Raw genomic sequence first — 13,839 nt, forward strand, 5'->3', positions numbered from 1 at the left:
ATGGTTCTGGCACTGTAGGCTGAGGTCTCTGGGCTAGGCCACATCTCTGCCAGGTTGGTGTGGTGTGTGTAGGATTGCAGAGGGAGCTGAGCAGGTCCTTTCACAGCCCTTGTGCTGGAAGTGTTGCTGTGTTCTTGTTGTGTTGTGTGACGTGCAGACGTATAAATTACCCAAGCAGTCAAAAAACATAGTGATGGCTTCCCTGTAATGCTCTTCTTGAGTTCACCTGCTGAACACTGAGTCTTTTGCATGACTTGGGTCTGTCCCAGGGCCCTGCTGACCTGGGGATGATTGTGTGTTTCCTGTCACCCCCGGGCAGGTCGGTGCGGGAGCGGGAGAGCCGCACCAGGAAGAGCTCCAGCTCGTACGACGTGTCCTGCAGCCCGTCCCTGCAGAGCCGCGCGCTGCCCCCCGAGGAGGTCAGGAGCCAGGCCTCTGACGACAGCTCCCTGGGCAAGATCTCCAACATCCTCATGATCCCACGGCCCCACCTGCACCAGTGTGAAGTCAGCAGCTCCCTGGGCTACACCAGCACCAGAGGTCAGCCTGGGGCAGGTGGGAAGGTGCCTTTGGTGGGGACTGTGGTGTGTTTGCAGGGGTCCCAGGATGAGGGAAGAGATGAGAATGTTGACTCCATGTTTCTGAAGGCTGATTTATTATTTTATTATATATATTATATTAAAACTATACTAAAAGAATAGAAGAAAGGATTTCATCAGAAGGCTAGCTAAGAATAGAAAAAAGAATGATAACAAAAGCTTGTGACTGACCGAGACAGTCTGGACAGCTGGACAGTGATTGGCCATTAATTAAAAACAACCACCTGAGACCAATCACAGATGCACCTGTTGCATTCCACAGCAGCAGATAATCATTGTTTACATTTTGTTCCTGAGGCCTCCCAGCTTCTCAGGAGAAAAAGTCCTAAGGAAAGGATTTTTCAGAAAATATCATGGCTACAGGGGAGAGAAGGGGGAAGTTTGTGTTGGCCACTGCCAGGCTGGCACGATGGAGATGGTGCTTGAATTGGCACTCATGGTACAGCTCTTCCATGGCTGCAGCTGGGTATGCATTCTCCCTTTGTCATCCTTGTCCAATTCCATTGCTTTTTTTTATAGCTTGTCCTAAATAGAAGTGTCCTGACACTGATTTGCTCTTTTCCCTTGCCTATTGCCTTCTTTAGTACTTGACTATTCTCCTGCGCCTGCCTTCAAGTGTGGACGTACACAAGGAACTTGTATTATCCAGGTCACCTATAATCTATTGAATGAGAACTGGCCCTAGCAGTGAGCCCTGGGGGCCCCTGCTTATAACATTCTCTGTGGGGATTTGTTGTCATTAAGACTCACTTTCTGGATCCTTCCTTTTGACAATGTACTGCTGAGCTGTCTCAGTGTGTTAGCAGCGCTGGTACTCCTCTTTTCTTCCTTTCCAATTTAATTTTGTTCTCAGACAGTATGCAGTATCTTCCACAAACCCAGTTCATTTCTAGATAAATTGTATTCCTCCTGCAACTGTTTCATCTTCTATAAAATTCCCTCCCTGAAGGCTCTTCATGGTTTTTTCATGCCATGCTGTATGACACTGATACCATATTTATCCTGTCACAGGAATCACAGTTGCTGGTGTGGAGCTGTTCTCACACAGTGTACTTGACATCAAATCTACCATTCATGTTTTCCCCTGCTGTCAGTTAATACAACTCTTTCCTTTCTTTGGTATTTCTGTTACTCCTTTAGTATGAAGCACAGCTGTGTGACCCAGCTGAAGGTGTTCAGCTGGATGAGGATGTGTGTGGATTACAACTGCCAGGGAGGGAAGAGTCAGAGAAGCTGAGGTTTTTCACGTATTGTATTTGACGATATAGAATGGTAAATGAGACCCTTCTCTTTGGGTCTCTTCCACTTGTTGGGCAGAATAATCAGAGTAATTGCTACTTATCTATCTGGTATATTTTTCTCTCCTATTTCTAAATAACTGTGCTTCTATTCCACACTGAATAGTGACAGCTAACTTGTATCTTGTGGAGATCATGTCCCACATCTTCGGGGAGTAATCCCTGATTTCAGTGCTCAGATCTGAGTGTTACAGAAAAGGCGTGTGTACAAGGCTCAGCTGTGGCTTTAGTACTCATCCTGAAGTTTTTATGTCAGTCTTTTGATTTCTCAAGAATTCTCCAAGGTCCGAATAGCTCTTCGTAATTGGCTTAGCAAGTGGTTTCTTAATGGATTCATTTAGTAGAAGTTTGCAGTTTACAGCAGTGCTGTAATGGCAGATGGAGTAATGATTTTTCTTGTCTGGGTTCTTGTTTCCATTGTAACTTTCAGGCAGGATAGGAATTGCTTTCAGCTTCTCTTCCTGCTTATTTCTTAAGTCTCCTTATTTCCCCTTACCCTGGGCCATCTTTATATCCCTGAGCAGTTAATTCTCTTGTGCTTGGCTCCTGCAGGATCTCACGCTGATTTGTGTGGCTCGGTTGTGTTTTGCAGATTTCCTTGAGAACATGTTGGAGTCGCAGCAGCGCGACTCCAGCGCCCCGGGGCGGTTCCACGTGGGCAGCGCCGAATCGCTGCTGCACATCCGCCCGGGCGGGTACGCGCCGCAGCGCGCCCTCATCAACCCCTTCGCCCCGTCCCGCATGCCCATGAAGCTGACATCGAACCGCAGGCGCTGGATGCACACCTTCCCCGTGGGTAAGCTCCCTCATTGCACACCTTCCCCGTGGGTGAGCTCCCTCATTGCACACCTTCCCCGTGGGTGAGCTCCCTCATTGCACACCTTCCCCGTGGGTGAGCTCCCTCATTGCACACCTTCCCCGTGGGTGAGCTCCCTCATTGCACACCTTCCCTGTGGGTGAGCTCCCTCATTGCACTGCACACCTTCCCTGTGGGTGAGCTCCCTCATTACACTGCACACCCTCCCTGCACACCTTCCCCTTGGGTGAGCTCCCTCATTGCACACCTTCCCCTTGGGTGAGCTCCCTCATTGCACACCTTCCCTGCCCACTTTCCCCGTGAGTGAGCTCCCTCATTTCACTGCACACCTTCCCCGTGGGTGAGCTCCCTCATTGCACTGCACACCTTCCCCGTGGGTGAGCTCCCTCATTGCACACCTTCCCCGTGGGTGAGCTCCCTCATTGCACACCTTCCCCGTGGGTGAGCTCCCTCATTGCACACCTTCCCTGCCCACTTTCCCCGTGAGTGAGCTCCCTCATTTCACTGCACACCTTCCCCGTGGGTGAGCTCCCTCATTGCACACCTTCCCCGTGGGTGAGCTCCCTCATTGCATTGCACACCCTCCCTGCACACCTTCCCCTTCGTGGGTGAGTTGCCTCCCTGTGAAAAACGCCAGTCACTTGTTTTTAAAATTTTAAAAGTTTAGTAGTAATAAAATGGTTATAAAAATAGTAATACAATTAGAGTAATGATAATTTGGACAATTTGATTTAGGACAATATGAGGCAATAAAGACAAAGAGTTAGAGATGTCTGGGTACCTTTATCTGGGCAGCACAAGCCCAAAAAAGGACACCCGTTAACAAAGGATTAACCCTCAAAAACAATAACCCATTGCATATTCATACACTTCATACAGGATGCATAAATTCCATTCAAATACAGGATTCTGTCTGGTCATCATCAGCTTCTTCCTTCTAATCCTAACATTGCCTTTGAGGTGGGAAGAAGTTCATTTCTTCTGATAAGAGAGCAATAAATTCTTTTTCTCTGAAAGATTTAGGTGTCCTGGGGCTGCTATCTGGTGCGAATGCCTCATTCCTTTCTTAAAAAACCCCACTAACATAGTTCTTATTTTAACTACAAAAGTTGCCTTTTAATTACAAGACTACATTTATTATTAAAATGTTAATACTGCACTACTGATCAATACATCAAAACACATATGGTAAATATCTGCATAGAGCCATATAATATGCACTTTTCACACTCCCTGCCCACCTTCCTGTGGGTGAGCTGCCTCCCTGCACACCTGGCCTCTGTGACTTTGTCCTTGTCCAGGATTAGCACAGCAAGAGAGCCAGTGAGAGCTCTGGGGTATTAAAGGGCTTGCACACTACACTCATTTGTGTGCAGGCCTGAGCGATCCTCTTTTGGGAAATAGCTCTATTTGCAAACAAGCAGCAACAGGTACAGAACAATTCCCTGTTGAAGGGAGCCTAACTCCTAACCCTATTGAAGGGAATTGTAACTACAATTTGAGTTGCTTTTCTGATGCTGAATTGTTTGCATAATTGCTTGATGCCTTGTAATTAGGCCCTCCAACATGTTTTCAAAAATATTCTGGTTCACTTGTTTCAGAGGAGATGGCAGAGGTTCAAGGCTTTGAAGATTTTGTGAACATGCTTTCATAATGTCCATTAGCTCTCTTTGCTTATGCTTCTGGCAGAAGAGGGGAAAGGCACCTGAGGAATCAGTGCAGATGTGGTGATCAATGATCCAGTTGTACCTGTGCAGGTCCCTCAGGAGAAGCCATCCAGATCCATCATCAGACCCGGCAGAACATGGCAGAAATGCAGGGCAGTGGGCAGCAGGATCTGACACATTCCTCTGCAGAGCTGCTGGAGCTGGCTTACCACGAGGCAACTGGCAGGTGAGCCATTGAATGCTGGGTTCACAGACCATGAGCTCAGGTCTGTAGGTAACCAGCTAGGCTTTATTTCTCTCCCGAGGGGGTGTGAGTAGCTGGTTCTTTGCTGTCCTGCCAAGGCAGTGCTTTGGTCACTGCTGGAGGCAAACAAACAGTGTGGACATTTATGGAATGCTGTCATGGCCTTCTCTGTGCTGCCCTTGTGCTGTTCCATCTCTGCAGACATCAGCGAGGGAAGAGTTTGCTCCCAGCTCGGGCAGAGGGGCTGAGGGCTCGCTGTACCTTTGCTAAAAGCAGGGGATGGCCCAAGTGAGGAAGGCTGTACCGAACAGGCTGCTTTGTTTCTCTGCAGACACGGCAGCTCTCGGCATCCGGGGGATGGCGGCTCCTTCCTGAGCTTCGGCGGGGCGGAGGAGTTCGGGAACGGGAACGGGCTGGGGGCCGGCCCCGGCGCAGGTAACGGGGCTGGGGCGGGGCCGGGACCGCGGGGCCGGGACAGCGCTCGGGGATGGGGCAGGGCTCGGGAGGGGACAGGCACGGCCGAGCAGGAGGAATCCGGAGTGGGAAACCAGTGATCTGTTCGTGCACTTACTTGGACTGCTTGGTGCATGGTAGTTATTTGGCTTGCTTTGTTGGCTTCAGTTTAGTGTTGTTTAATGTGTCTCTACTTTTCTAGACGTGTCTTATAAGGTTTGCTATTGAAAGATGCTCATTGTTTACTGATAATAAACTCTCAGAGCAGTGATGTTCAGACACAAAAAATAACTAAATATGCACTGGTGCTCAGAAGCCTTTTTTTTGGTGGGGTTGCCTTAAGCTATTATCCTTTAGAGAGATGATGTGTCTGTACTTTCAGTTGAAGATTGCCTCTATCTTCCTTAACTTACCCAGACACCTGAATTAGTGAAAATTCTCAACATTTCTTTTCAGCCCTGTAAATGGAACAACATGCCATATTAAACATTCTGCTGTGTTTGTCTGGTTTTTTGTGACCTACCCTCTCTTTTATAGATACGCATTTTAGTTAGGCACATGGGAAAAAGTTGAACTTCTGGACTATGGCATTCAAGACTTATTTTCTCAAAAATAATTTGACGTTCTTTTCTCAAAACCAATTTAAAGTGGTTTTTTTAAGAATAAATTTGCCCTTTTGAATTACATTAGATTAAGACAATTTTGTTTTCCATTATGCCTTGCAGAACCATAGAGAAGTTAGCAGACTTAATTTTCTTGTGCCTCATTTTGTATTCACATAGTAACATTTAAAATTATTTTGTGTTGCTTCCTTCTGTGAATTTCTTCTGATTACATTTAATTTTCTTGCTTTACATTTTTGATATTTTCTGGCTTCCAGATAGGCTCTGTTTGTTTTTGCAATTGCTAAACTGCATTTCAGCTGGCTGCAGTTTGCACAGTGTAAATGCAGAGCATGTCCTGGCAATAAAAAATGCTTGCATTTATGGAATTTCTTTGTGTCTGTGGACCCTCACCTATCTGTAGGGGCCACACTGGGTACTCAGTGATTGGACTGAGAGCTCTCCCTTATGGTTTGAGTCACCTGTGAAATGAAGCACTCTGGGGGGAAGTTGTGTTTTTTGAAATTTCCAGAAATTTCTCATTGAGCCTGGTTCTCCTCTGGTGCCTGCAGCATGGTTTGATGCATCATGGGCTTCATTCAGAGTGAAAAACGATCCCCTGTATTTCACATCTATTTCCCTGGGGCCTCGGGCCGTTGTCGCAGGTGGAGGTGGTAGCTCAGAGAAGGAAATGCTGCAGCTGCAGTTCCCGGTGTGGATGGCAGATGGCAGGAGGAGCTGGTGCAAGGTGAAGGCCACTGAGAGCCAGCTCCCCTGCGGGTTACTGGCATCATCAGTAGCAAATATCCACCCTCTCTCTTACAGGGGAACAGCACTGGTGCTGATACCAATCTCCTGGGTAAATCCACCTAAGCTAGTTTTAAACAATAGTTCCTTTTAAATGTTTGGAGGCTTACTGAAATTTTTATTTTGATAAAAGGTTTTGAAGGCAGCAGTTTTTCTTGTCTCCTTAGCAACTCTTTTTCTCTCATGTGCCACACCAGCTGTTTATAGGAGCTTATAGCATCTACTTTTCAAGATGTTTCACTGTTTTTGGGGAGGAGAGTTTTGTTTGGGTTTTAGCTGTTGAGCACTTCAACAGCTGAAGATGTTCAAGTTTGATCCAAGATATATTTTTTCCTCATTAATTGCCTTAGTGTTTTTTTTCTGCTGTGCAGAACCCTGGGATTTTCCATGCAGAGAAATTCTGTATCTTAAAACATCACACTTTTGATTTATTTTTATTTGAAATTCAAGAGAAGTGCGTAATTGCTTAAAATAAAAACCATTTCTTTCTTATAGGGGTGAACCTCAAAACTCAGAACAAGGATTCCTTGGAAGATGCTGTCTCTAATTCTCCAGATCCAAGTAAGCAGGAGAAAGGTTTGGAAGAGAGTTTGCATAGGTGGGAAGATGGGAGGGAAAGGGCATGTACATATATAGAGGCATCAGGAGGTGGTAGGCAAGAAACTGAGGAGCCTCCTTGGCTTTTGGCAGAGGTTTATTTTGGCCTGCAGTAATTTGCAGGATCTGCCTCTGCTGTCTCACTGTGGTTGCAGTTCTGTAGTTCTTAAGAACATGTGAAGCTGTTTGTTGTGTTACAGCTGAAATTCTTTCCTTACCAGACACTATTCTGCAAAAAGCTAAAGCTGCTTTTTGAACTCTTTTCTGCCTCTCAGTATGAAAAGTTTGTTTGGTACCAGCTTGTTGAAGTAGAATTAGTACAGTCAGTTTCTGAATTTGGTACCATTTACTGAGAAGTATCTGCCTTTATGTCCTAGAGAAACAAGTGTGTCACTGCTTAAGAAAGCATTTTCTTTGTAGCAGTCTGTCATGTATTACTTTCTTGTGCAGTGTTCCTGCCATTGGGGTTAACAGTTTGATAGTAAAATAAATTTCTGTCTGTAGGAGCTCTATGACAAGAAGTTAAACATCAGTAGGTGATACAGATGGTTTTAATTGGGTCAGAATGTAATGCAGTAGTGTGAATGGTCAGAATGTAATGAGCTGATGATTTGGTATAATCTAGTTAGCTTTTCCTTTTTAATGTCTAGTTTTACATCCCTGTAATCTCAAAACTGCAGCATAACTCTAGGAAAGGGTGTGGGAAAAGATTGCTTCCCAAGTTACTATTTTTCTGGTCTTCCCACCCCTCTGGATATATCTTCTGTTTTTATAACTGTGGAAATACTCCCTTTTCTGCTGTTGTACTATTCCAGAAAGAGGCTGGTCTGTCATTCTTTCTCTCCTCCTCTCCAGCTCCTTCTGCAGTTGTCTAGGATGCAGAACTGGTCTGATTTTCTTGTTCAGACTTGGAATGTTGATCTGTTTATTAATAATCAGTAACTGCACCTGACTTGCTGTAATTTTGGAAGAGCAGTGGCTATGTCAGCTCTAGCTTTCAATCAAGAGGAAATTAAATGTATTAACTTGGAATGCCTTTTGCATGATGGGATTGAATCAGCATGTGCACTGCATTGTTTAACAAACTCTGTCTCTTTCTCTCCCTCCCTTCTTCCCATCCTATTTTCTTTTCCCCTTCCCATTCCACACCCCTTTTTGTCCCTGTTGACTTTATGCCAACTGTTTTTCGTCTCTCATTCTTTAACTCCCCTCTTCATGCACTCCTTCCATCCTGCTCTGCACTCCGTTTCTGCACGGGTGACCCCACGTGCCCCCCTTGTGTGCCCCCATGACACAACGAGGCAGTTCTGACACTGTCTGCTCCCCCCATAGTGCCAGGCTTCTGTTGTACAGTTGGAGTGGACTGGAAGTCCCTGACCACCCCTGCCTGCCTGCCCCTCACCACCGATTACTTCCCCGACCGCCAGAGCCTGCAGAACGACTACACCGAGGGCTGCTACGACCTGCTGCCCGAGGCTGACATGGACAGGTTTGGCCAGCACCTCCTCTGTACCTCCTGTGCTTAAGGAGGTGATGGAAGAGGATCACCAAGTTGTCTTGGTTTGGAAAGACTGGTGCCTGCTAAGGAAGGCAGGAGCCTCCCCTGAAATGGAGAAAATGAACCCTGCCACCTCTCTGAATTGCTGTAAATTTTAAATTAAGGAGCTCTCAGGCAACAAAAATTATGGGAGCAGGAAATAACAGTTCTTTAATAGGGAAGAAAATAAAAGGATAAAATAAGCAATGCAGTAAATGAAAACAGTACTGACAGAATCAGAACACAACCTGATGCTGTTGGTCAGGGTGTTGGTGGCAGTCCCATTGGAATTGTGGCTGCAGCCCTCCTGAAGTGTCAGGGGTGGTTCTGCTGGAGCAGGGATCCTGTAGAGAAGGATGTATTCTTCCTCTGATGATCCAGTGGAAGGAGAGGCAGCTGCTGTTCCTCTGGGGAATCCAGTGCAGAAGCCGTGCTGGTGTCTCAAACCTCTGGATTATATCTGGGTAGGAATGCTTGGCTCCTCCCTCTGGGCTCACATCTCCCAATGGGATGCTGTAGTTCTTATCAGCCATGCAGTGACATTCAATAGCTATTATCAGCAATGTCCCCTCATGAGGGAGGAGTGATCCTGATCGCTCAGAGATAAGGCAAACTGCCCACTTGACAAAATCAACTGCCATACAGATGGTAATAGAATACATGTCGCCTTGCAATCTGGAACACAAGTGAATGATGGATTGCTAACAGAGCAGCAGAATACTTACTTTTTTATTATTTTTTTTCCAGTGATAGCTTTGGACTTTTTCTGATGTTCCCACCTGACAGTATGGTGTGCTCCATAGATTTGATGTTAGAAATTGTTTGGATACAAATTTTTATGTCTCTTTTCTGTTGTGTTTTGATCAAAATATTCAAGCTATCATCTCTGTTAATCTACCTCCTAGCAAGTGTTTTGGAAAATACTGAAGGAGCAAATACATGTGGACACAGTATTTAAGATGCTTATCCTCACTCTAAAGGATATTTAGTTTAAAGATTCTTGTTGGAAAACAGAATTAGTTGGACAAATAGAGCTTCTCTGCTTGTCTCAGAGGTATTTGGTAACTATTCTTTAATAGGGTTAGTTTGATTTCTACTAAAGCAGTCTCATTATCTTAAATTTTTTTAGTCTTTCCATAACTTGTAAGACATCAAAAGACCTGCCTGTGTTTCTGCTTTATGGGAGCAAAACAAAAGTATTAATCAGGGTGGTTGAAATACATAGTAAGGAATAGGATTAATGAAGAAACACATGAAAGAAATGTCAGTAGGAAGGCAAAGTTCGGAGCAGGAGCTGCACTAAGATGAATGTGTTCTCCAACCCCTCCCTGCTCTCCACTTCCCACTGTGGGAGAGGCTGGAGCATTGCTGCCCACTGGCATTCTGAGCTCTCCTGAACAAGTACAAACTGCACTGTGCTGGAAAAGTCATTTTTGGGCAATTTATTGTTCCATAACTGCTGTAGGAAAATTTGTTACAGGTTGCCAGACTGCTTTCAAAGGCAGCAGTAAATATTGCCAGCCAGCTCATCACCCTGTGTCACAAGGTGCCCCTTTTCCCTCCTGCTCTCACAGGCAGGTGCTCCCAGGCACAGGGCTCCAGAGCAGAGCTAAGAATAGGTGTGTGCTCAGCTCCTTATTCTGCTCTGCTTAACCTTTGTGTCCAGGAGGGATGAGGAAGGAGTGCAGATGACAGCCCAGCAGGTGTTTGAGGAGTTCATTTGTCAGCGCCTCATGCAGGGCTATCAGATCATTGTGCAGCCCAAGCCGCAGAAGCCGGCCCCGGCCGTGCCGCCCCCGCTCAGCAGCAGTCCCCTCTACAGCAGAGGTGAGTGACCTGGCCCTGGCAAGTCAGCCTGTGCTCTTCTGCCAGCCCCAGTAACCTCAAATTAAGCACATCCACCAGTTGCTCAACACTGTGTTGGCTGTTCTTTGGTGGTTCTGCCCAGGGAAGTTCTCAATGGGTGGCGTAGGAATCCCAAGTGCTCCTCTTTGCTTTTGATATCAGCACATCTTAACTGTTAGAGCAAAAGCTGCTCCCTAAAAATGTGGCCTAAAAGCTGGGTTTTAGCTTGTGCTGAGATCAGAAGCTGACTTCTAGACTCCAGTTCTGGATTCTCTTCCTGTAGGCACAGTTTGTTGATAAAGTTCTGAGTACTACAGTGTGGTGGTGTTCACAGGGGTCCCAGAACGAGGGAAGAGATGAAAATCTTGACTCTGTGTTTCAGAAGGCTGATTTATTATTTTATGATATATATTATATTAAAAGAAAATTATGTACTAAAACTATACTAAAAGAATAGAAGAAAGGATTTCATCAGAAAGCTAGCAAGGAAAGAAAGGAATGATGATAAAGTCTTCTGACTGACCAGAGAGTCTGAGCCAGCTGACTGTGATTGGCCATTAATTAAAAACAACCACATGAGACCAATCACAGATGCACCTGTTGCATTCCACAGCAGCAGGTAATTGTTGTTTACATTTTGTTCCTGAGGCCTATCAGCTTCTCAGGACAAAAAATTTTAGCAAAAGATTTCTCAGAAAATATGGCTTTGACACTGCAGTAAGCTGAAAGGGTTTTGCTTTTTACAAGCAGGTCTTGTGTCGAGAAATAGACCTGAGGAAGAGGATCAGTACTGGCTGAGCATGGGCCGTACTTTCCACAAAGTCACCTTAAAGGACAAAATAATTACTGTCACTCGCTACCTGCCAAAGTGAGTATCTCGGCTGGAGCACTTTGCTGCCAGTGTTCTGATGAACATTCTTCTCCAGCTCTGTGCTTGCTTGAGAGAGCACCTTTCTTTTTAGGAGAAGAAAGAGAAACATCAGTATCAGTAATACCTGATTAATGCTTGTGTTTGATCTTTCAGGTATCCATATGAATCTGCCCAGATAAACTACACCTACAGCTTGTGCCCCTCACACTCTGACTCTGAATTTGTCTCTTGCTGGGTAGAATTTTCCCATGAGAGACTAGAAGAGTACAAGTGGAATTACTTGGATCAGTATATCTGCTCTGCTGGCTCGGAGGATTTCAGGTGAGAGCTTCTTTTCCATCCAGACTGTTCTGTGTCCTAATTGCCTCTTTTTCTTTTTGACCTAAAATTTCATCATCGAGTTCAACGCACGAATGCTCAGTACTCCAGGGAGAATATCTGGCCTGCTTTCACTGTCAGCTTCCAGCAGCTGTTGCCTTGTGGGAGCCTTGCTCTATGTTGCTGCTGCTTAATCTGACCTTTGATACAGACTCTTGATCTCAAAATTCAGCATGAACTTCTTTTTTCCTCTGCTAGAAATGCAAAGAAATAAGATAGCATTTTGTACCACACAGATGCTTTTCTTGGCTTCTTACTGATCTGACTCAAAACTTCCATTTATTTTGAAGCTGTTGCAGGTTTGCTTGAGTGCTGGGTTTGACATACAATCCTACTCCTAAGCTGTGGAGCAAGTGCTTACCAGAAATGTGGAATATCTCAACTAGTATCAATGGCTTTTTTGATATCTTCTCTCCACATAACCAGTCTTTATCATCTTTTCTTTTCAGGTCTCAGTCAAAATACCTCCTACGCTAATGTGCACCTTGAAAATCCCTTTTTGCTTGCATATTTATAGAGAAAAAGCTTTTGGGGCCTATCTTTTACAGAAAAGAAAGCATAACTGTGTGACAATTATTCTGAGGAGAGCCTTGTTGCCAGTGATTTTCAAATTGCTCACCATTCTTTTGCATGTGTGCTCGTTCTGTGCCAGGGATAGCAGCGAGGGTGATCGCTGAAATGTGCAGCAGGTATAAAGATTTATACTTTAGATTCTGGAAAACCCTTCCCAGGAAAGTGCTGACCTCTGTCCTGCCTTCCCCATTGCCGCAGCCTGATCGAGTCGCTCAAGTTCTGGAGGACGCGGTTCCTGCTGCTGCCCGCCTGCATCAGCGCCACCAAGCGCATCATGGAGGGGGAGGCGCACTGCGACGTGTACGGCGACAAGCCCCGCTCGGACGAGGAGGAGTGGCAGCTCCTCGATGGCTTCATCCGCTTCGTGGAGGGCTTGAACCGCATCCGCCGCCGCCACCGCTCCGATCGCATGATCCGAGTGAGTCCCGCGGGGCTGGGTGTGCCCCGGGCCGCTGGCGAGGCGTCAGCAGAGAGACAGAGTGTGTCCCTGTTCACAGGGGTCTGAGGGTGAGGGAAGAGACGAGGATCTGACTCCATGTTTCAGAAGGCTGATTTATTATTTTATGATGTATATTATATTAAAACTGTACTAAAAGAATAGAAGAAAGGATTTCATCAGAAGGCTGGCTAAGAATAGAAAAGGAATGAATAACAAAGGCTTGTGACTGACTGAGACAGTCCAGACAGCTGGACTGTGATTGGCCATTAATTAGAAACAAGCACATGAGACCAATCACAGATGCACCTGTTGCATTCCACAGCAGCAGATAATAATTGTTTACATTTTGTTCCTGAGGCCTACAGCTTCTCAGGAGAAAAAATCCTAAGGAAAGGATTTTTCAGAAAATATCATGGCCACACCCAAGTGCACCCCGGGCAGGTGGGGCACGGTGTCCCTGTCCCTGTCATCCATCCTTAAAGGACACTGCTGAGCCTGTGCTGTGTCAGCTTTCACACAGTGGGGCTTAATGTGCTCGTTCTGCATCACTCAAGTGATGCATTGGGAGAGGAAACAAAGCTGTTTCCTTCAACAGCTTGAGGAAATGTCCCTAGGATGAGCATCCTGTGCTGCTGTGACTGCACCCAGGCTCAGGGCAGTTCTTTCTCAGGGACAAACCAAGTTCTTCTGCACCATCTTGTCCTGCCACTGCTCTGTTTTATACTGTAGCCAGTCTTTTGTTACCCAGAGCCTCCTCTTTGAGGTGTGTTCTGCTTGGTGCTGCAGGCGGGCTTAGCCTGGGTGCACCACTCTGCCTTGTGATGCAGACAGTTCAGCCAGAGAGCCTGAGGTAGTGTAGCTGGGCACTTCTGGGGTAACCTGGATTGGTTCTGTGCTGCAGATTCAGGAGGAGGATTGGGAAAAGAGAAATATGTGAGAGAGTCTTTGGGTAAACAGTTTCAGGAGGCTGAAGAGAAACTGGCTAGTGTTCCCATTCTCACAGCAAATGAGGTCATTTATTTTAAAGCAAATTCACCTTTTCCATAGAATAACAGACATTTTATTTTCAGAATAACATCCACACAAGACACTAGGCTATTCCCCTTCTTGTG

At 45.8% G+C, this 13,839-nt stretch overlaps 1 protein-coding gene across 4 annotated transcripts in view; it reads left to right on the forward strand.

The window, feature by feature from the left end:
- Positions 1–13,839, forward strand: part of DEPDC5 (DEP domain containing 5, GATOR1 subcomplex subunit) — a 43,412-nt gene that overhangs the window by 12,648 nt on the left and 16,925 nt on the right. For 2 of the 4 annotated variants that reach the window (XM_058036675.1, XM_058036677.1), the window contains exons 21-30: positions 320–540; positions 2,490–2,693; positions 4,472–4,607; positions 4,957–5,060; positions 6,983–7,048; positions 8,390–8,573; positions 10,288–10,448; positions 11,217–11,334; positions 11,491–11,658; positions 12,487–12,706. In XM_058036675.1, the coding sequence (XP_057892658.1) occupies positions 320–540; positions 2,490–2,693; positions 4,472–4,607; positions 4,957–5,060; positions 6,983–7,048; positions 8,390–8,573; positions 10,288–10,448; positions 11,217–11,334; positions 11,491–11,658; positions 12,487–12,706 (1,582 nt within the window). The remainder of the gene's footprint in view (positions 1–319; positions 541–2,489; positions 2,694–4,471; positions 4,608–4,956; positions 5,061–6,982; positions 7,049–8,389; positions 8,574–10,287; positions 10,449–11,216; positions 11,335–11,490; positions 11,659–12,486; positions 12,707–13,839) is intronic. The other 2 variants (XM_058036676.1, XM_058036678.1) reach the window with 1 other exon arrangement.

Source organism: Melospiza georgiana, chromosome 18, assembly GCF_028018845.1.
Source record: "Melospiza georgiana isolate bMelGeo1 chromosome 18, bMelGeo1.pri, whole genome shotgun sequence".
Lineage (NCBI taxonomy): Eukaryota > Metazoa > Chordata > Aves > Passeriformes > Passerellidae > Melospiza > Melospiza georgiana.